The sequence below is a fragment of the Schistocerca nitens genome, chromosome 4 (assembly GCF_023898315.1).
Source record: "Schistocerca nitens isolate TAMUIC-IGC-003100 chromosome 4, iqSchNite1.1, whole genome shotgun sequence".
In the NCBI taxonomy this organism is placed as follows: Eukaryota; Metazoa; Arthropoda; class Insecta; order Orthoptera; family Acrididae; genus Schistocerca; species Schistocerca nitens.
This window is the reverse complement of record NC_064617.1, coordinates 361289689-361312216: the sequence shown is the minus strand read 5'-3', so window position 1 is coordinate 361312216 and position 22528 is coordinate 361289689. Positions and strand designations below refer to the sequence as shown.

Here is a 22528-nt window from a genome sequence, read left to right as displayed (position 1 = left end):
GCAAACCCCTGGAGGCCACTTTGAACATCTGTTGTGCCGTGGATGCGACGCAGCTCTGTACTGTGTTCCGGCACACCGTAGATGGTTGGTTGGTTGGTTGTTTTGGGGAAGGAGACCAGACAGCGAGGTCATCGGTCTCATCGGATTAGGGAAGGACAGGGAAGGAAGTCGGCCGTGCCCTTTGAAAGGAGCACACCGTAGACTTCCGGACCTACATTCATAGGACCTTTTTTACTCCATTTCCAGTCAGGGATCTGTCGCTGCAGTTTGTCGATTTTATGAATGTTCACCCCCTATAATTTTGAAATAGTTTGTTAGTCTCACGGAGAAACGTAGCATTCAGGTCAATGATTTGATTAATTACTTGTACGTGATGAGACCCCAGTTTTCCATGGCACCGGGGCCCAATTCCGGCAGGGCGACGTGGTCCAGCTTGCTGAGGTAGCCGTGGTTGTACGGCACGTTGACAAGCCCCGCCATCGAGGCGACCGTCCACGGAGCAACCGAACTGGCGTACTCAGCCTGCGACTCGGTCTCCATGGTCGTCCAGACAGTCGTGTTTTGCTCCAGCGGCGAGTGGACGCCCACAAAGTCAGAGATGACCCACGCCAGCAGGAAGGCGCTCATCAGCGGCGTCTCCGCGAAGAACATGGTGCGGCGGCCGTCCTCCTCGTCCCTGTGACAGGACAAGAAGCTACAGTCGGGCACGTACCATCTCAAGTATCAGCCGCCACCCAGCTGTAACTCGACTCCGTCTTTGAATACTTGCAGCAGGCGGCAACGTAACACTTGGTGCTGAAACACACATCCAAATGCAAGTTTGCTGGTTAGGTAGTAAACACCGGTAAGATGTTCCGGAAATAAATGTACTGATTAACAATTGTAATCAATACGTTTTAATCTCACCAATATTAATGACTCCTTTAACGCACTGAATGTCACGAGGCCGCCGACGAACACAGTAGAGTCTCACGCCTGACGCCGTGCGACCGCCGACTGCTACAAGCTCCATTCTAATAGGCGCCCGAAGGAATTTTTCAAGGAGGGGGAAGTATTCTAAAGTTGCTACTCTTTACATAACTGGTACAATTAGTCTGAAAACATAAAGGGCTCCAAGAACTAAATTTCACAGGAATTACATAAAAAGCTATCGTATAAAGGAACGATTAATGGATATCCATTCACAGTGTTTTAGATGGAATACTTCGATGAACTATGCAACCCACGAACCAGGGACCATGCCATGGTGGGCTGCCTTGCATGTCTCAACGGTAAAGATAGCCGTTCCGTAGATGCAACAGGAGTTGTGTTGTGGGGAGCCGGTACGGTAGCTCAGACGGCTGGCTGCCCTCTGCAATAAACAGAGTGAGTGAAGTATTCAACGATGAACTTGAAGGGTTTCATGTGACGTCCACCCAGACCAAATGCCGAAAAAAAAACGGGTGTTGTGTCTTTGACTAGTAATCAGAAACTCCAGCGTCCCAGTTTCCAAACTCTCCCGTGCTTAAGTTTTGAATAAAATCATCAGCAACGACAGCCGTAGACTTCCGGCATAAAAAGTCACCCTAGTTCTGCCGACGGCCTTGTCAAAGGAGGGAGGAGCAGACAGAGACTCAGGGCACTCTCTTGCCCTCAGGGTGGGAAACTGTCGTCAACAACATGAGGATGCAGAAGGTAACGGAAACCACTACATTGATGAAAGCCACTGCATAATGTGTATCCATAGGACATGTGTCCTTTAACTCAGTGTCTCGATGATTTCTCCATTGGCGAAAGATTCCGGACTAGGCCCCCGTTCGGATCTCCGGGAGGGGACGGCCAAGCGGGAGGTGACCATGAGAAAAAGATTGAATAATCATCGAAACGGTAACATTCTACAAGTCAGGTCGTGGAACGTCAGAAGTTTGAACGAGATAGGGAAACTAGAAATTCTGAAAAGGAAAATGCTAAGGCTAAATCTAGAACTAGTGGGAGTCAGTGAAGTAAAATAGAATGAAGACAATGACTTCTGGTCAGATAAGTATAGGGTAATATCAACAACCTCAGAAAATGGTATAACGGGAGTAGGCCGCGTTACGAACAGAAATGTAGAACAGAGAGTGGTTTACTATGAACAGTTCAGTGGTAGGGTTGTTTTCACCAGAACAGACAGCAAACCAACACCGACAACAACATTTCGGGTGTACGTGCCGACGTCGCAAGCAGAAGGTGAAGACATAGAGAAAGTGTTTGTGGATAGTGATTGGGTACTTCAGTACGTAAACGGAGACCAAAATTTATGACATGGGGGAAGGGAATGCGGTTATAGGGGAAGGAGTGGAAGAAAGGGTTACGGGTGAATATGGACTTGGTAGTAGGAATCAGACAGTAGAAGACTGAGTTCTGCAACAAATTTCAGCTAGTAATAGCGAATACTCCGTTAAGAATCACGAGAGGAGGAGGTATAACTGGAAAAGGTTGGGAGATACGGGAAGATTCCAATTAGATTACATCATGGCTAGACAGAGATTCCGAAGTCAGATATTGGATTGTAAGGTTTACCCAGGAGTAGATGTAGCTTCATGTCACACGTTAGTAATGGTGATGAGTAAGCTGAAATTTAAGACACCAGTCAGGAAAAATCAATGTGCAAAGAAGTCGGATACGGACGTACTGAGAGGAGATACGCTTGAATAAGGAATAGCTCAGTAGGCAGTTCTTCAACTGGTCGTTTACCAATTCATGTTAATAAACATACAACAACTACTATGATTCAGAATAAAATCTCAGATGAAAAAGAATGGATATCTCTGAAAAGGGCAATCACAGAAGCTAGAAAGAAAACCATAGGTACAAGGAAGACAACCTCGAAGAAACTATGGGTAACAGTAGAAATACTTCAATTGATCGACGAAAGAAGGAAGTACAAAAACGTTAGGGGAAATTCAGATACAGAGAAATATAACTCACTTAGAAATTAAATAAATATGAAATGCAGGGAAGTTAAGGCGAAATGGGTGCACGAAAAATGTGAAGAAATTGAAAAAGAAATGATTGTCGGAAGGACTGACTTAGCATATATATACATACAACTCAAAACAACATTCGGCGAAATTAAAAGCAAGGGCGGTAACATTTCCACTGTTAAATGAGAAGAGAGCTGAAGGGTGGAAGGAGTACAATGAAGCCCTCTGTGAAGGGGAAGATTTGTCTGAGGGCGTGATTGAAGAATCAGGAGTCGATAGGGAAGAGATAGAGGATCCAGTATTGGAATCGGAATTCAAAAGGGCTTTGGAAGACTTAAGACCGAATAAAGCAATAGGCATAGATAACATTCCATCAGAATATTTAAAACCACTGGGGCAAGATGTAACAAAACGACTATTCACGCTGGTATGTAGAGTGTGTGAGACTGATGATATGCCACCGGAATTACGCAAAGACATTATCCGCACAATTACGAAGATAGTCGTAGACGACAAGTGCGAGAATTATCGCTCAATCAGCTTAAAAGAGTAAGCATGTTAATTACTGACAAAAATAATATTCAGAAGCATGCAAAGGAAAATCGAGGATGTTTTAGATGATCAGTTTGGCTTTAGGGAAGGTAAAGGCACCAGAGGAGCAGTTCTGACGTTGCGTTTGATAATGGAAGCATGACTGAAGAAAATCAAGACACATTCATAGGATTTGTCGACTTGGAAAAAGGGTTCGGCAACGTAAAATATTCCATGATCTTCGAAATTCAAAGAAAAATAGGTTATGCTATAGGAAAAACGGGTAATACACAATATGTACAAGAAGCAAGAGGGTAAATAAGACTGCAAGAGTAAGAACGAAGTGCTCGGTTAGAATGGGTGGAAGAAGGGATGCAGTCTTTCGCATGTGCTAAACAATATATGTATCTAAGTAGCAATGAAGTAAATAAAAGAAGGGTTCAATAGTGGGATTAAAATTCAAGGTGAAAGCATGTCATTGATACGAGTCTCAGATACACTCCTGGAAATGGAAAAAAGAACACATTGACACCGGTGTGTCAGACCCACCATACTTGCTCCGGACACTGCGAGAGGGCTGTACAAGCAATGATCACACGCACGGCACAGCGGACACACCAGGAACCGCGGTGTTGGCCGTCGAATGGCGCTAGCTGCGCAGCATTTGTGCACCGCCGCCGTCAGTGTCAGCCAGTTTGCCGTGGCATACGGAGCTCCATCGCAGTCTTTAACACTGGTAGCATGCCGCGACAGCGTGGACGTGAACCGTATGTGCAGTTGACGGACTTTGAGCGAGGGCGTATAGTGGGCATGCGGGAGGCCGGGTGGACGTACCGCCGAATTGCTCAACACGTGGGGCGTGAGGTCTCCACAGTACATCGATGTTGTCGCCAGTGGTCGGCGGAAGGTGCACGTGCCCGTCGACCTGGGACCGGACCGCAGCGACGCACGGATGCACGCCAAGACCGTAGGATCCGACGCAGTGCCGTAGGGGACCGCACCGCCACTTCCCAGCAAATTAAGGACACTGTTGCTCCTGGGGTATCGGCGAGGACCATTCGCAACCGTCTCCATGAAGCTGGGCTACGGTCCCGCACACCGTTAGGCCGTCTTCCGCTCACGCCCCAACATCGTGCAGCCCGCCTCCAGTGGTGTCGCGACAGGCGTGAATGGAGGGACGAATGGAGACGTGTCGTCTTCAGCGATGAGAGTCGCTTCTGCCTTGGTGCCAATGATGGTCGTATGCGTGTTGGGCGCCGTGCAGGTGAGCGCCACAATCAGGACTGCATACGACCGGGGCACACAGGGCCAACACCCGGCATCATGGTGTGGGGAGCGATCTCCTACACTGGCCGTACACCACTGGTGATCGTCGAGGGGACACTGAATAGTGCACGGTACATCCAAACCGTCATCGAACCCATCGTTCTACCATTCCTAGACCGGCAAGGGAACTTGCTGTTCCAACAGGACAATGCACGTCCGCATGTATCCCGTGCCACCCAACGTGCTCTAGAAGGTGTAAGTCAACTACCCTGGCCAGCAAGATCTCCGGATCTGTCCCCCATTGAGCATGTTTGGGACTGGATGAAGCGTCGTCTCATGCGGTCTGCACGTCCAGCACGAACGCTGGTCCAACTGAGGCGCCAGGTGGAAATGGCATGGCAAGCCGTTCCACAGGACTACATCCAGCATCTCTACGATCGTCTCCATGGGAGAATAGCAGCCTGCATTGCTGCGAAAGGTGGATATACACTGTACTAGTGCCGACATTGTGCATGCTCTGTTGCCTGTGTCTATGTGCCTGTGGTTTTGTCAGTGTGATCATGTGAAGTATCTGACCCCAGGAATGTGTCAATAAAGTTTCCCCTTCCTGGGACAATGAATTCACGGTGTTCTTATTTCAATTTCCAGGAGTGTATATTGCTCTCCTCAGTGAAAATGAAGAAGAATTAGAAAGTCTGTCTGATGGAATGAATATTCTAATGAGTACGTAATGTGGATTTAGAATCAATCGAAGAAAGACGAAAGTAATGAGAAGTAGCAGAAACGAGAACAGCGAGAAACTTAAAATCAGGATTGATGGTCACGAAGTAGATGAAGTTAAGGAATAACCAATGATGGACAGAGTAAGGACGACTTCAAAAGCAGACTAGCACTGCCATAAAGGGCATTCCTGGCCAAGAGAAGTCTACTACAATCAAACGTAGGTCTTGATTTGAGGAAGAAATTTCTGAGAATGTATGTTTGGGGCACAGTATTGTATGGTAGTGAAGCATGGACTGTGTGAAAACCGGGACAGAAGAGAATCGAAGCATTTGAGATGTGGTGCTAAAGGAGAATGTTGAAAATTAGGTGGACTGATAAGGTAAGGAATGAGGAGGTTCTGCGTAGAATCGGAGAGGAAAGGAATGTGTGGATAATACTGATAAGAATAAGGGACAGGATGATAAGACATGTGAGAATGCATCAAAGAATAAGTTCTGTGGTACTGGAGGATAAAATGTTTATAGGAAGACAGAGATTGGAATGTCGAACAAATAATTGAGGGCAAGTGCTACTCTGATCTGAAAAGGATGGCACGGGAGAGGAGATCGAGGCGGACGGCAAAAAAAAAAGGGAAAAAAAATCAGTCATAACGAAAGAGCATCTGTGTCTCTGAGGGAACATTGCAAAGGGAACTGCATGCAATGGCTATTTGGGTCGCGTATCTCGCAAAAGGCTCTCAGTGACACATAAGGCAGCATGTCTCCATTGGCTACGCCAATAGCTGATTGGAGGCGCGTATTGTGGAGCGACGGGCCGCGACTTTACCTCTTTCCAAATGACGGAAGACGTTGACTACACTAGTGTCCTGCTGCTGGATATAACCCGCAATGTGTCGTTCAGGCAGGAGTTTCTTCTGTTATGTTTTGGAGGTGTTTCTCTTACCCGAGTTAGGTCAATTCATTCAGGTTTCCATGGACCTGAATCAGGATGTTTATTTTCCCTCAGCAACCGGGTGCTACCCATTCTTCTACATCTTCATGATGAGTATGCTGTGGGGGACACTCTACCAAGATGAAGAGAACCATGTTCACAGGGCAGCAGGCAGAAACTTTTAGTCTGACAAACGTTGAAGCGTCCGGTCGCACGTCAACTGAGCCGCTAAACCACCCGATCTCGTTCAGAAAGAAAATACCTGGGACTATTTGGAACACTGGGTGTAAAGTAACCAACAACATTCCCACGATTTGGGAGTTCTACGGGATGTAACCATCAATGATTCAGCTAGATATACCATACGTAAAGAAATTTATTTACCCTATCCGTCTTCAAATTGAGGTCATTATCAAGGTTTGAGGCAATACTATATGGCATTAGCGTGGTGTCTTCTAGGCGATACCCCATGTGATTATTTAACCTGGGATTGTACAACCTTTAGGTCCTTTATTACTTTACAGCATCATGCTCATTTATAAGGCTCTAGTACTCACGTTATAGTGAACATGAAACTCACAAATAACGTGACTTGGAAATTTTGGCAATTTGTGGTAAGTTCTATGGGACCAAACTGCTGAGGTCATCGGTCCCTAGGCTTAGACACTACTTAATATAACATAAACTAACTTACGCTAAGGACAACACACACACCCTTGCCCGAGGAAGGCCTCGAACCTCCGACGGGGAGAGCCGCACGAACCGTGACAAGGCGCCTCACGGCTACCCCACGCGGCAAAAGTGATTTCAAAAGGAAAAGTGATTGAATATCTCAATATCTCAATGAGTACATGCTAAGAAACTACCATTTGTTCTTCACTAGTACTCAGGAAGTCTTCCAGAAGGCATCCTAACCGTCCAAGCACTGACCAAGAAGCGAGGTCCGTTCAGAGCACATAGAGTCCCACGTGAACTGTGACAACGAGAAACTGCTCAATCAAATGGTTCAAATGGTTCTGAGCACTATGGGACTTAACATCTGTGGTCATCAGTCCCCTAGAACTTAGAACTACTTAAACCTAACTAACCTAAGGACATCACACACATCCATGCCCGAGGCAGGATTCGAACCTGCGACCGTAGCAGTCGCGCGGTTCCGGACTGCGCGCCTAGAACCGCTAGACCACCGCGGCCGGCCTGCTCAATCAATAGGAAATTAATATTCCCTTCCCGGCACTATCTGTCAACATAACAAATGCTGAGCAAGCACGTGATTTATTCCATGGGAGGTACAAACTTCAGTGGGAATTATTCTACTGGGTCAGGTAGTCGAGTAAGTCTTTGTTACCTTTCCACGCACTGCGCTGCCTACTCGTACCAGCATTAGATTGACTGATTATGGATTCGTTTGACTATTGTCCGTTGTTCCTTTCCTCAGCGGCGTCATTGGTTCTCCTGGCAGTATTTCGCGGTAAGCATCAGAAATTCTTTTGAGGTGTCACCCAGTCTTAGGGTATTTGGCTGATAAACACTGAACTGTTATGGCCAGTGCTTTGCACACTCTCAGACTTCGTCTTAATCCTAAATGAAAAGACGCAACTATAATATCACTGCCAGCAATACTTAGCTTCTGAAACATTTTCGAAATTTTTTCTTTTATTATAGTCTGCTGTAAGGTGTTCATGAGACCAGTAATTTTGAAGAGTAATTACACATACATTAAGCAGGTCAACATGGTAACCTATCAGAAACAAAGATCACGCCTGGCTACCTCGAAGAACCAGTGACACATTTAAGTATCACCCAATTTGAAAACACACAAAATTTTACTACTTTTATTATTTTATTATTTAGCAACAATCAAAATCTGGAAATCGCTAAGTGTGCCAAGAAGGAATAGGAAGACCAGCTTGAAATGTCTTGTGAAGGGAGTCCTATCAGTTTCTCTAAAGGAAAGATCATCAATTTGGGTATCAATCAAATGGCTCTGAGCACTATGCGACTTAACTTCTGAGGTCATCAGTCGCCTAGAACTTAGAACTACTTAAACCTAACTAACCTAAGGACATCACACTCATCCATGTCCGAGGCAGGATTCGAACCTGCGACCGTAACGGTCGCTCGGTTCCAGACTGTAGCGCCTAGAACGGAACGGCCACTCCGGCCGGCGGGTATCAATCCTGTCTTCAGATGCGCCTGTCAGAATTGTTTTTTTTTTTAGACACAAATACGGAAAACAATGCAGTATTAACATGCAGTATGTGAATTATAGCAAAAAATATATCTAATCGGCGGATTACTTTGAGTGTACATTGCTTTCAATTCGCTATTTTCACCGCTTTTTGTCATTCAAATCTTTTACCAAGGCTCAAGCAGGACTAGGCTGAGCGAAAAAGGTACATGGTTTTCAGAGGAGATTTATAATGTTCTCCATGTTTTTTTATAGCTAACGATTGTTGTTCAACAGCATTACGTATTAACTAGAAATTATTTATCGTGTATGGTGATGCAGGAGGAGACCTAGGACGTACTACAGTACAATGGTGGGCCACTAGCCAGCGCAGGTAGGAGCTATTGTGTGTGGTTTTCTCATAGGTGAATTATAGCGCAGGTTCATTTAGCTGTTGTGTCGTAGTATGGGTCTGATGGTTATCACGTATCCTAAAGAACTGATAATCACTGACAAATAACTGTTCCACGTTTACAGCGCCGCATGTTTGCACCTGCTTTCTGACTGAACCCAGCTAGGTAGACTTGGCAGCAGCCAGAAGCGGTCGCGGTCGCAGCATGGACCGCTGACCCGGGCCTCACCTGGACGTGATCAGTGGGGTGTTGGTGAGCACAGTCCAGCGCGGACGCGGCCTGAAAGTGAACATCCAGGTCGCCTTGATGGCCGGCTCGTCGTAGCAAGGCATCGTCATGCGAGCCCCCATCTCCGCGAACTGCGTCGCTGCCAGCCACCTGTAACAGCAGAACCATGTAACCGATATGGACACGTAATGACAACCGATAATAATTGATGTCAGACTGGTTACTCGAGCCCAGTTTTCAACTGTCGTTACAAATTCGCTATGATTCAGGTTCAGCGCATCTAAACAGTTTGCACTGACTTCGTTTCATAGCACTGCATCTTCATCGATTTCAGCAACACTAACCCATCAACTTCATTTCAGTGCATTAAATTAATTTCACGTAGTTGTTAAGTTGTTCGCTGTGGCAGCTGAGTCACTGGATACATACAGTCATTACTAAAGAAGACATGATAAAGAAATTAAATGATCTTATAGCATTCCAGAATGAGATTTTCACTGTGCAGTGGAGTGTGCGCTGATATGAAACTTTCTGGCAGATTGAAACTGTGTGCCGGACCGAGACTCGAACCCGGGACCTAGTTTGGGTCCAGAGTTCGAGTGTCTGTTCGGCACACAGCACACAGTTTTAATCTGCCAGAAAGTTTCATATCAGCGCACACTCCGCTGCATAGTGAAAATCTCATTCTGGAAACATCCCCCAGGCTGTGGCTAAGCCATGTCTCCGCAATATCCTTTCTTTCAGGAGTGCTAGTTCTGCAAGGTTCGCAGGAGAGCTTCTGTAAAGTTTGGAAGGTAGGAGACGAGGTACTGGCAGAAGTAAAGCTGCGAGGACGGGGCGTGAGTCGTGCTTGGATAGCTCAGATGGTAGAGCACTTTCCCGCGAAAGACAAAGGTCCCGAGTTCGAGTCTCGGTACGGCACACAGTTTTAACCTGCCAGAAAGTTTCATCGTATAGCATTGTTGACCGGGACGCCCCATGCGAGGGAGTTCGGCCGCCGTATTGCAAGTTATTTTTAGTTGGCGCCATTTCGGCGACTTTCGGGTCAATGATGATGAAGGACACACAACACCGAGTCCCCTGCCGGGAATCGAACCCGGGCCTCTTGCGTGGTAGTCGGAGACGCTACCGCTACGCTATGGAGGCGGACAGAAGGCATTATACTAAATAACCATTGTCCACTTTATACCTATACCTATCTCAGTACTTTAATTGTGCTCTGCGTTATAATTTATTATTATAAAGGATGCCCCACATAAAACCGGTGCGCCTCACGCCCGTACTTCAAGTAACAATGAACTAACTAAAATATAATAGCTAACAGTAACGTTAAAAAGCATGTAGTTACCTATTTACGAGGGTTGAATGAAAAGTAATGCCTCCACCTTCGTTAATTGAGTTTGGATGGGAATATTTTAATAAATCAAACACAGAAATATTCCTTAATCTTTAATTACCAATATTCACTTTTCCACATAATCACCAACCAGTTGGATACATTTCTGCCAACGATGAACTAGTTTTCTGAAGCCGTCACGGAAGAACTCGACACTCTGTTTCCGGAACCACAGTCTCACAGTTCTCTCAACGTCTTCATCAGAAGCATAGTGATGTGCCCGCAGATCGTCTTACATTGTCGGGAACAGATGGAAGTCATGCGGTGCTAAATCTGGACTGTATGAAGGATGTCGTACGGTGGTGAGATTCAGTCTCTGAAGTTCTGCTGTGGTGGCACGTGAAGTGTGTGGTTTGGCGTTGTCATGCTGCAGGAAAACATTTCCCTTTTCCTTTCGGACCCTTGTTAGCCGTCATTTCAGAGTTCGTAGCGTTGTGATGTAACGCTCCGAATTTATTATTGTTACACGATCAAGGAAATCAACATGGATAACAGCATCTGCGTCCCAGAACACTGTGGCCATGATTTTTCCAGTTGAGGGCTGCGTCTTGAATTCCTTTTCCTGATGCGAGTCTTTCTGTCGATATTCCATAGACTGACATTTCGTCTCCGGGTCTTAATGGTGTACCCACGTTTTGTCTCCTGTCACAATTGAATGGAGAAAGACGTCACCTTCATTTTCGTAACGCAAGAGGAGTTCCTGGCAAATTTCAAGTCTGTGTGCTTTCATTTCAGGAGTCAGCATCGGGGGTACCCATCGTGCACAGGTCTTCCTATAGCCAAAGAAACTAATGTGAACCACACGTTCTTGTGAAATGCCGATTGTGCTTGCAATTTCTGTATAAGTGATACGACGATTGTCCTGAATCAATCTGTCAACATTTTGCTTGTGAAACTCGGTGGTTGCTATCACAGGACGTCCAACTCTTTGTTTGACACGCAGTTCAGATGTTCCCGCCTCAACATCTTTAAACTAACTCGCCCAACGACGCACAGTACTCACATCAACACAATCACCATAAACTTCTTTCATTCTCTGATGAATCTCCTTCTGCTCTCAATAATTCAATGACTGCTCGTTGCTTAAATGGCATTGACCGACTGTCTGCGCATGGTTCTATACTTTACACTGTGGCAACACAACCGTTCAGTGCTAAGGCTTCCCGCCAACTGGAGCTGTAGAGAAGAGGCTACGGAACAAGCCAGTACCTGCCGCATACCAATGCTGTCAACTATTGAAGAGTTGCGAAGGTGAAGGCATTACTTTTCAGTCAACCCTCGTATAAGAGATGCTGGAAGTGGCGGCCAAGGGCAAGCAGGCATCGCTGACTTCGCGTGATGACGTTACCAGCAACACACTGTAATTCTGCAGGCGTGATGTTAATTTTTCTAGTAATGTTCCGTTTAAGATCGTCTATTGTGCGAGGACTGTCAGGATAAATTTTGCTTTTTAGAGTGCGCCGTAAATAAAATTCACACGATATTAAGTCTGGGGACCTTGGGGGCCAGATGCCTCTATTGTCAAGTCCGTGTTCAAGAAACACGTTAGTGGTGTGGACCATACTTTGGTTGACTGTATGAGGGGTTGCTCCATCTTGTTGAAATAATGGATACGGCTTCTCTACAGCTGTTAATTGAGCATAGAAAGAGTCAAAGATCTCTAGATATCTGGCACTGTTTAGGGTGTAATTGAAAAATATGAGGCCAATAATGCGCATGCCGGACAACGCACACCAAAGACTTATCCTCTCCGAATTGAGAGTTTCTTCATGCAGAATATGTGTGTTGTCCTGCGACCAGTATCTGCAATTCTAGGAGATTACGTAACCTGACCAATGAAGACAGGCCTCATCTGACATGAAGTAAAGGAAGGTGTCCAAGTAACCGCCAGCAGTTGATGTTCACAGCCAGTTACAATAATGAACTCTTTTTTCAACTCTTGCACCATACTCACACGATGCGTTTTTAATTCCATATCTTTTAGTATACGGTGTGCGAGATACACCAACCGGCTGTAATAACCTCCTTACCGACTTGCGCATTCTGTATATAGTTTCAGGGGTCCTCACTGTCGATAGCCTATTCCTCCGCACATTCTGCAGGATCCTACACTCCTCCTCTTGCACAGATCTTGAATAGTGCTGGCCTTGGGAAGTGTCCTACCAGGATATATAGCTTGAAACATTTCCTTACATTCGTTGATTGGACCTGTCTTTATGCAACACTCCAAAATATCATTTCACTGTTCTACTGCAAATTGGCCCATTTCTGTAAGGCATCAACAATACAAGCTCCACATAACTTCACATGCAATTTGACTAGAGATGATTAACCGGTACCTGACGCGTACCGGTTTTATGTGGGACAGCCGTCATTTACAAATATATTCATGATCATGGTAGAACATCATGATCATGGTAGAAGAGCTACACTTAATTCATATTTAAGGAGAAAAAATAAACAAAGAAACTCAAAACATCATTTTCTACCAGTGAATCAAACAGTAAAATAAATTACACGGTGAGATTAAAAACGTAACTAAACATAACGTATTTAAATAGACTGTCAAAGTACGAGTATTCCTCTTAAATAAAACTTAGTATGCAGTAATGAGTTATGAACATTAAATAAATCATTAACATAATACAAAGCAGTTGCTGGTAAAAATTTTCCGTCTGTGTATAATGAAACATCTCTGTAATTCAACAATTTAGTTCCATAATACGATAATATACGTGTATCTCTACTTTGTGTGTCCATTATCTGTGGGGTGATACGAACATCCTTTCATCTTGCTGATGTCAGTATCTCCTTCGCCAAGAAGTGATGCCACTTCAGCGCCACTGACAGAAAAACTGGGAAACATGAAGCATTTAATAGTAAGAAGGTGTGAAGTCATGGTTCTGATGTCAGGTGAAAGGGTATGTGCATGCTGCGCCCAGTGGTTCCAGCGTGTTCAGTGACTAGTGACGAGATGTGAATGTACATTCGTTTTGGCATTATCAGCCAATATATTTGAAAGTTAGTGCGTATGAAAGAGCATTGTATTAAATGCATAAATCGTGGTACAACATACCTTTAAGTAACTACATGTTTGCATTTATCAATTTTTTTACCTTTTAATTGTTATATTCAGTTGTTCACTTTTTCACACATTTTATTGTTGTAGGAAGCTCAAATGTCTAATATAATTGCAAAATGGTATGTACAAGAAGAAGAACTATTTATCTATTGTGCACAAACTCTTGTTTCTTGCAAGGTCCCACTCTGTGCTTGCAGGAATTGGTATCATTAAATACTCAGACGTCCGGAATTCGATTCCAAGTACAGCTACAATTTCGAAACAAAACAGCATGCCATAGCACTTGAAGATTTCTGCGATAAGGACTAGATAAAGGACTAGCTTTCCTTCTACCGATAACCTGCTGCTGAAAGGATGGAGGCGCACACACAAATTCAGGTTCAAACAGTTACTGAAAATGGAAGAACCAGAGATGTACAATGCAGTGGGAAGCCCTACATCCATGGAACATTATTCATCTAAATAATGTAATAATGTCTCGCAGTCCCGCAAACAGTTGAGGACTGATCAGGAAAATCATAAGGCGAGTAGAAACTGCAACTACTCGTGGAGCGGAGTTTTACAGATTTGTACTTTATGGCGAAACTATGTATGTTACGGAGAGACTGTAAATGTTGTGCCGAAACTGGAATATCTGTAGACACAACGAAAGCTCGGAGATCCTAAATCAGTACGACCGGATGGGGCTATGAGCCTCGCTCATACCGAAAATAGGTCCGCAACCACCTCTCTCAAGCTACAGCAGTAAAGGAAACGAAATCGAAAGAGAGAAGAGCTTGTAGTCTGCAATTTTTGGTGCAAGAGCCATCTCCTCGGCTGACAGATGGAGGATTGTTATGAATGAGAGAAAAAATAGTACAGTATATTTCCGTGAACAATAAGGCATCCAGCACCAAGTTTAGCTGTTCATTGCAAGTTAGTGGAAACAGTATGGAGAATATGAGATAAATGGAAGTAGTAAAGAGGCTGGAGAAGATGGTTTACATGCGAGAGTCCGACTGTAAAGAATAATATGCAAATAAAGGCTGCATGGACAAATCTGAGAGGAGCAATCAATGCTTTCAGTTTCTACAAAGGTTTTAAACAACTGTTATTTCAAGGAATTCCCAAGTGATTATAACCTAGTCAGCTAACAGTAAATAGTACAAGAAAAACTATAGTGCTATGAAATGGGACAGTGACAAACGTAAAAGTGGTGAGTTTATTTCAAAATAATTATCAGTGACGTTGAATGGTATACAGAACAGAGCACGATGAATGAGCTGTTGAGGAGTGAACCAAAGTAAAGAAAGAAATACCTGAATTCGAAGAACTGTTACTGGCAGTTCCGATTTCAGAAAGAAAGAAACGTATGGGTACTACCAATGCAAAGTAGTAAGCAGTTAATGTTGCTTAGAAACGAAATAATCAGGAAGTTTAAAAAGCGAAATAGATAATGAGAGAGAAATGTGACGAAATTGATAAGGAAATGACTGGAGACAGAGCTTTTGTTTCACAGAGAAATAATAGACCGTTTCCAGAAACGAGATCAAAACGCATTCGTACCAGAAGAAACACATACGAAATCACGCTTACGTCGAAAAGAAATAAGGGAAAGGTATAAAAAGGTGGTAATCAAGAAAAAGACCACGAAAGATGACTACGATGCATGCTCATTGAATAACGGTGGAGTATATAGATCAATGAATTAAATAATAAATTATAAATATGAAATACATACAGTAAAATAAAATAAAATTGAGTGTACATGATGATAAAAGGCACATTGTGAATAATGGAAGAATTACGCTTATAGTGGGGCATTATAGTTTACTGTAGATATATGGTAAATAAATCATTATCACTGATTGTACATCACTCATTTAGCATCATTAGTTGTATATATTTCATTAACCATTATCACTAGTAGTAAATATTTATTAAAACATTATCATGAAATGTATATATTTAATTTATCTTTATCATTAGTTGAATTTATTTAATTCGTCATTAGTTCAATATTTCATTTATCAAGATTAGTTGTGCAAATATTTCATTTACCATTATATATATATATATATATATATATATATATATATATATATATATATATATATATATATATCAGGTGATCATATTGGATTCATTTCATCACATGAGGCAGGACACACACTTTATCATCAATATGTTAGATTTAGACATCAAATTGACATGCACCAAAAGTGGGCTTATTTTATAGAATTGGTAAAATTCGATTAAAACTGCCTAAAATTGTCTAAAATCGTAAGAAAATGACTCATTTGGGGGATTGGAATGGAATATACATTATACACCTACTTGTGTAGAATATATAACACTTGCTATATACCACCAGAATTTCGGAAAGAAAGTCATAAAGTCATCCATACAATTCCGAAGATTACAACAGCCGACAACTGCGAAATTGTCGCACAAGCAGCTTAACAGTTGGAGCATCGGAGTTCCTAATAAGAATAATACATAGAAGAATGGAAAAGAAAAGTGAGGATCTGTTAGATAAGTCATTTCGGCTTTAAGAAAGGTGAAAACACTAAAAGGGCAGTTCTCACATTGCAATTGATAATGGAAGCAAGACTGAAAGAAAATCAAGATACATTCATAGGACTTGTTGACCACGAAAAAACGTTCGACAGTGTAAAATGGTGCAAGACGTTCCACATTCTGAGAAAAAAGTGAAATGCTTTAGGGAAAGAAGGGTAATATACAGTGTGTACAAGACCAAGAACGAATTGCTCGGATCAAAAAGGCAGTAAGAAAGGGATGAAGTCTTTGGCCCCTACAGTTCAATCTGTACCTCGAAGAAGCAGTGACAGGAGTAAAAGAAAGGTTCAAGAATGGGATTAAAATTCAAGGTGAAACGATATGAATGATAAGATTCGCTGATGACACCGATAAGCTCAATGAAAGTGAAGAAGAATTACAGGATCTGTTGAATCGAATGAACAGTCTATTGAGTACCGAGTATGGATTGATGACACCGATAAGCTCAATGAAAGTGAAGAAGAATTACAGGATCTGTTGAATCGAATGAACAGCCTATTGAGTACCGAGTATGGATTGAGAGTAAATCGAAGGAAAACGAAAGTAAAGGGAAGTAGCAGAAATGAAAACAGCGAGAAACTTTTCATCCTGGTTGGCGATCGTGAAGTAGATGAAGTTAAGGAATTCTGCTACCTAGGCAGCAAAATAACACGTGACAGGATGAGCAAGAAGGACATGAAAAGCAGACCAGCAGTGGCGAAAAGGGCATTTCTGATCAAGAGAAGTCTAGTAGTATCAAACATAGGACTTAATTTGAGGAAGAAATTTCTGAGAATGTATGTTTGGGGCACAGCATTGTATGGTAGTGAATCAAGGACTGTGTGAAAACCGGAACACAAGCGAATCGAAGTATTTGAGATGTGGTGCTACAGAAGAATGTTGAAAATTCGGTGAAATAATGAGGTAAGGAATGAGGAGGTTCTCGGCAGGATCAACGAGGAAAGGAATATATGGAAAACATGGGCAAGAAAAGGAGACAGGATGGCAGGACATCGGTTAAGACATCAAGGAATAACGCCCATGGCACTAGATGGAACTGTAGAGGGTAAAAGCTGTAAAGAAGACAGAGATTGGAATACATCCAGCAAGTAGTTGAGAACACTTAGGTTACAAGTGCTACTCTGAGATGAAGAGGTTGGCATAGGAGAGGAATTCGTGGCGGGCCGCATTAGACCACCAGTCAGAAGACTGCCCCATTGAGACTGTCCGCAGATTTAATCTTTCCCATTCACATCGTAAGCCACTTCAGTCAGACCAAACCGACTGTCCACTACCGTAATAGTTCATAAGCCAACTTGTAGCTACAATTGGCCATTTCCATTGTTCACAATTTTCTGGCATCGATCACTACAGCCTGACGGGAGCGTTTGCTATGATAGAGGAGCTCTGATGGTTGTGTTGCAGCACGAGCAGCGTGAAATTGCTTTTGGCGACAAGTGAAGGAAGGTTAATGTCCTCGTCGATGTTCATTAGAGACGCAGCTCAAGCCCGGATTGTAGGAAGGACAGGGGAGGCAGTCGGTCGTCCGGCATGCGCGACCAGTGTGCTGACGTCCGAGCCATCTCGTTCGGTTTGGATGGGGAGGCTACTGACCTGGTCTCACCGTCCTCCTCGTAAGAGCTCCGATAGAAGCCGTCAAGGCCATCACGAATCTCGCCGTTGAACTCCATCTGCAGAATGTATCTATCACCAGCAAAAACCTGTCAAGAAACACAGAACACAGCTTGAATCGACTACTTTGTCTTTCCAGATTTGTAGATTGTTTGTTTATCGTTTTGTGGCGTCCTAGGACGCGCATATATTTTTCTTCTTTTCTAAATCATGTAGTCTACACAAGTACTATAGAGAGTGCAAGAGATAGAGTTTACACACTTGAACAGCAAACTACATCGTTGTAGAGTTTAATAATCATAATTTTGGGAAATAACATGTGTCAACCTCGGACAATAACACACTCCTCTGGTCTTTCAATGAGATCGTTTACGATTTTAAATGACTTGTATAGTAAAGTGTAGGAAAATAAGAACTACTTGCAGTAACTATGCACTTATATGTTCAATAATTCCTGAGAGGCTACTATCGACACAATTTAGGTCTCATAGAAGAAAATTATGCAGGATCACATCAGGTTATAGAGACAAGACAACGTTTGGTTTTCAAGTTCGTCCGAGCGCTCCCATCCCACAGTTCTATCAAAAGTAGCCTGAAATCAAAGATGTTGTTGGACCTGCACGGATGAAACACGTTACAACTGCGTGAATATACAGTTACTGAAATTGAAGCCCGATGACACGCTAATAAAATAGCAAATTAACTGCAAGTAGGTCTAATAATTTACTGTTAGCCAATAAAAATTTGGTTGAGATAAGTTATTAAACGCAAAATGATTGCGTTTTACTGTTCATTTAAAATCAGAGTGGTGGAAGAGATTTTCAAAATCCAAAGGTCTAATAGGTTTTCGCGCTTTCACTTGTGATCGGAACTGCATAGGATGATGACTTCACGGATGCTCCCTTGCACTTGCGCTAGCCTGGCTCATCAGACGCAGTCTCGAACAATACAATCTCAGTCACCCTGCACAGATTCTAGGTCACGTGGATGAACCGCCTGATTTGCTCAAAACAACGTTCACAGCAACCGCATGGGGTTTAGCTTGCCCAAACACTTTCATTTCTGCTTTCTGAACGCCTTTGGCCCTTAGATGCAACGGCGAAACGATTAAACTCGTCGCGTCATGCAATGTTAAGTTTTCACTTACAACCTCTAGCCCTTCCCACACATATTTACAGAGATACTTACAAAACTTATTACATCAGCAATATTGATATCCTGTTTTACAACAGGTAAAAGAAAACTTATGATTAAACTCCGCTCAGTCCGGAACCGCGCGACTGCTACGGTCGCAGGTTCGAATCCTGCCTCGGGCATGGATGTGTGTGATGTCCTTAGGTTAGTTAGGTTTAAGTAGTTGTAAGTTCTAGGGGACTGATGACCACAGATGTTAAGTCCCATAGTACTCAGAGCCATTTGAACCATTAAACTCCGCAAATCGCTATCATGCGGGCAATAGTTTTAAAATAAAGTGTACTTCGTTGCCTAAAGACGCAATCTCCCTAAGAATATGACAACGAAACTTAGTGTTGCCTTTGCGAACTGAGTGTAAGGTAATTGGTGCTTTAGTTACAAGAAACCTACCTTAGGAATCAGGCATAATTCAGGAGAAATTGGGAAAACGTTAAATACTGGACATCCGCTTGGTGCTGTCACATTGAATAAATAATTGCTTTGGCCATTTACTGTCTAATTCACACTGTTTCCCTCACTGAAAGGATTTCAACGTCGTAGTCGGCAATAGGTCGGACGATCGAAAATAAAAAATTAATAAATATTTTTAAGCAATGAATTTGGAAAAATTATAATATTTATAAGACAGATTTGTTCAAACAACGTTTTATGATGTGGTCGTCTTGACATCTAATGCAACTGACTATGATATATTATTGAAGCACTGGAATTTCAGTCGTAAAATTGTAATACTCGATTGAGTGACCACTGTTGCAAAATCGCCGCAAGGAACCGTCGGATTATGGGCAGTGTTCCTAATTGAATATGTTGTGAACTGTTAATGGCTAGTTGGCCAGAAGTGCATTCGACTCACCTCTCGCTCGAGGGTGATGACGAGGAAGTTACTGCCGTCTTGCAGCTGCTCGTAACTGGAACCGATTGTCGTCCTGTTGATCGTGACGTTCAGAGACGTCACGGTGACGCTGCTGTGCAAGGTGAACGTGGTCGTGTTGCGCAGAACATCGATGAAGATGCTGTTGGAACCGTTGTAGTGGAACGGAGAGTCCCTGTGGACGCAGAGTACATTCTCTCACTCCACTCAGTCATTTTCATTTCTTATGGTCTAACGAGTGATTCGCCAGCTCAAAGATTAGGCTATACTCTACCAAACCGTTGGTTGCCCTACATATGAGTCACTGATGTGAATGTAGAGTGTGGACTTAGATACCCCGCCACTGATGCTGAACATAGTTGGCATGACCAGACTGTCTAGCATATAAGACGATTCTACAGCTCTTGGATTCTATTAGATATCGTATGGTGTAGGCTAAACATTTGTAAAGCCAATTGGCACCAAACAGGTTCAAATCAAAAAAGTTTCTATTGAACGATTCGGATTATTTTCCTTATCAAGTCTTTTAGAGTTGAAGAGAGTGTCTACTTGTGCCACTCTTCCATTCACCGCTGACACTGATTTTCAAATATTATGGTATGTTTGCAAGGAATGTAAACTGCCCTGCTTCGTGACCGGACGTTTAGAGCAACGATTTTCACGAATAGTTTCATTTCCCACATTGGTAATTGTAAGTGTAAAGATAAAGCACAACAGGACAAGGACGCTAAATGCTAATCAAGATTAAAAAATGTCGGGAGGATAGAGCAAACGATGGTAAAATTTAAGAAATGTATAGAACATACAGAGGTGAGAGGAAGGAATAGAGGAGATAAAAGAGAAGTTAAAGGTAACGGAATGGCCCATTGTATGACCAGGGGTAAGACAAGGAAAGACAACAGAGGAACGAGGTGATATTTGTGGATGAGACTGTCGCACTAGGAAGAGTACGTGTAGAAAACCTACGAAAAGTGCACAAAACACCTACGATGAAAGATGAGAGAGCAGACCATGCAAAGAACTGTACCAGAATTTGAGGATAATGTCACTGGAGTTCAGATTCAAAATGTCAAGATTTTCTCCACTTGTAAAGTGGACTTGGGTAGAATGACCGGAAGAGTAGTATGGGGAGTAAAGCATTCATGGATAAAAATACAGGAAACAAGTGGGTTGTCGACTCAGTTAGGACTGGACTGAGATGTAGATGAAGATGGAAGTGAAGGAAAACTGGAGAAATAAGAATACCTCAAATAATACGACAAAGACCAACAAAAAAGAGCACGTCTTAGGAGCAGTATAATATATAATTGAAATCGTGGTAGAGGCATCACGAGTTGATGGCTACCCGCCGCCAAAGAGCTCCGCCCAAAACCGAAAGCTCTCTCTTGTACTGGCACTCAGCCAGCTAGGACGTGTTTCTGTGGACTTAGGTCCGTAATGACTGACTTACATTCGTAATGCACCACCTCTCTATCCCGCTAAATGTTATAATTTGACTCTCCTTGAAATTGCCCACAATTTGTCTATTATGATTAGACTTCCACTGCAAGTGAACAATGTACACTAGGCTTTCATATTCATGTCGGTGACCTAATCCCTCAGAATTAAATTTAAAATAGATCACACTGCCTTGTTCGGACCAAGTTTTTCGTAGGGTTTCCTTTTGTTTCTAAGGTAATAACCGGAACTGAAATTACTCTCAAGCACAAGGGAATTGGAGACATTAGCTGCCAGTGGGCATTGTTTTATATCAGTGGGGTAAGTTGAAAATTTGTGCTCGACTGGATTTCGAACCCAGGTCTCTTGCTTAGCAAGCAGATGCGGTGACCACTACGCCGTCCAGACACAGAGATCATCAGAACCGCACGGGCTATCTTAGTACGACCCCCGCCAGACTCAAATCCTCAACTTGCGCTACACCTTACACATGTAGTGCCCTACACATGTATGAAATAACAGACACCACATAAACAGAGTGTATCAAAAAGGATGGCGCAAACTTGCACGGCTGAATGTACACGATAATAGAAAGTCAAAAATGAAATGAGCGTTTGGCGTCAGTGGCCGGGAGGCCCCTTGGGAAGCAGGTCCGGTCGTCGTCGTGCAGGTCTTATTACATTCGACGCCACATTGGGAGACCTGCGCGCCGGATGGGGATGAAATGATGATAAAGACAACACCCAGTCACTGTGCGGAGAAAATATCCAACCCAGGCGTGAATCGAATCCGGGTCCGTAGGACGGCAATTCGTCACGCTGACCATTCAGCTATTTTTTTAAATCTCATTTTGTTCTATATTGTACGTTGAATTTGTTCAGGGCGGACGTCCGAAGACACCCGTTTAGGTTCTTCGTTGATCCATTCACTCAGTTTTTTTTATTACAGAGAGTAGCTAACCCTCTGACCGAACACGCTGAGCTACCGTGCCGGCAAGCTATCGGGACGGACATAGAAGGACAAATATCCCAGTAAACACGGGTCCGCAAACGAGCCGCTTGCCAGATAATCACGACTGTAGGGTTCCACGCCGCCACTGACGGCATTGTTTGTAACATCGTCGGGTTTCCCCCTTGCGCACTTGAGGCCGTCCTATGTTCGTTGTTCAAACA

At 43.3% G+C, this 22528-nt stretch overlaps 1 protein-coding gene across 2 annotated transcripts in view; it reads right to left on the bottom strand.

The window, feature by feature from the left end:
• Positions 1–22528, bottom strand: part of LOC126251716 (aminopeptidase N-like) — a 291935-nt gene that overhangs the window by 135921 nt on the left and 133486 nt on the right. For both annotated transcript variants that reach the window (XM_049952311.1, XM_049952310.1), the window contains exons 3-6: positions 19902–20094; positions 17837–17943; positions 9207–9356; positions 365–676 (exon numbers count right to left, since the gene is read on the bottom strand). In XM_049952311.1, coding sequence (XP_049808268.1) covers positions 365–676; positions 9207–9356; positions 17837–17943; positions 19902–20094 — 762 coding nt within the window. The remainder of the gene's footprint in view (positions 1–364; positions 677–9206; positions 9357–17836; positions 17944–19901; positions 20095–22528) is intronic.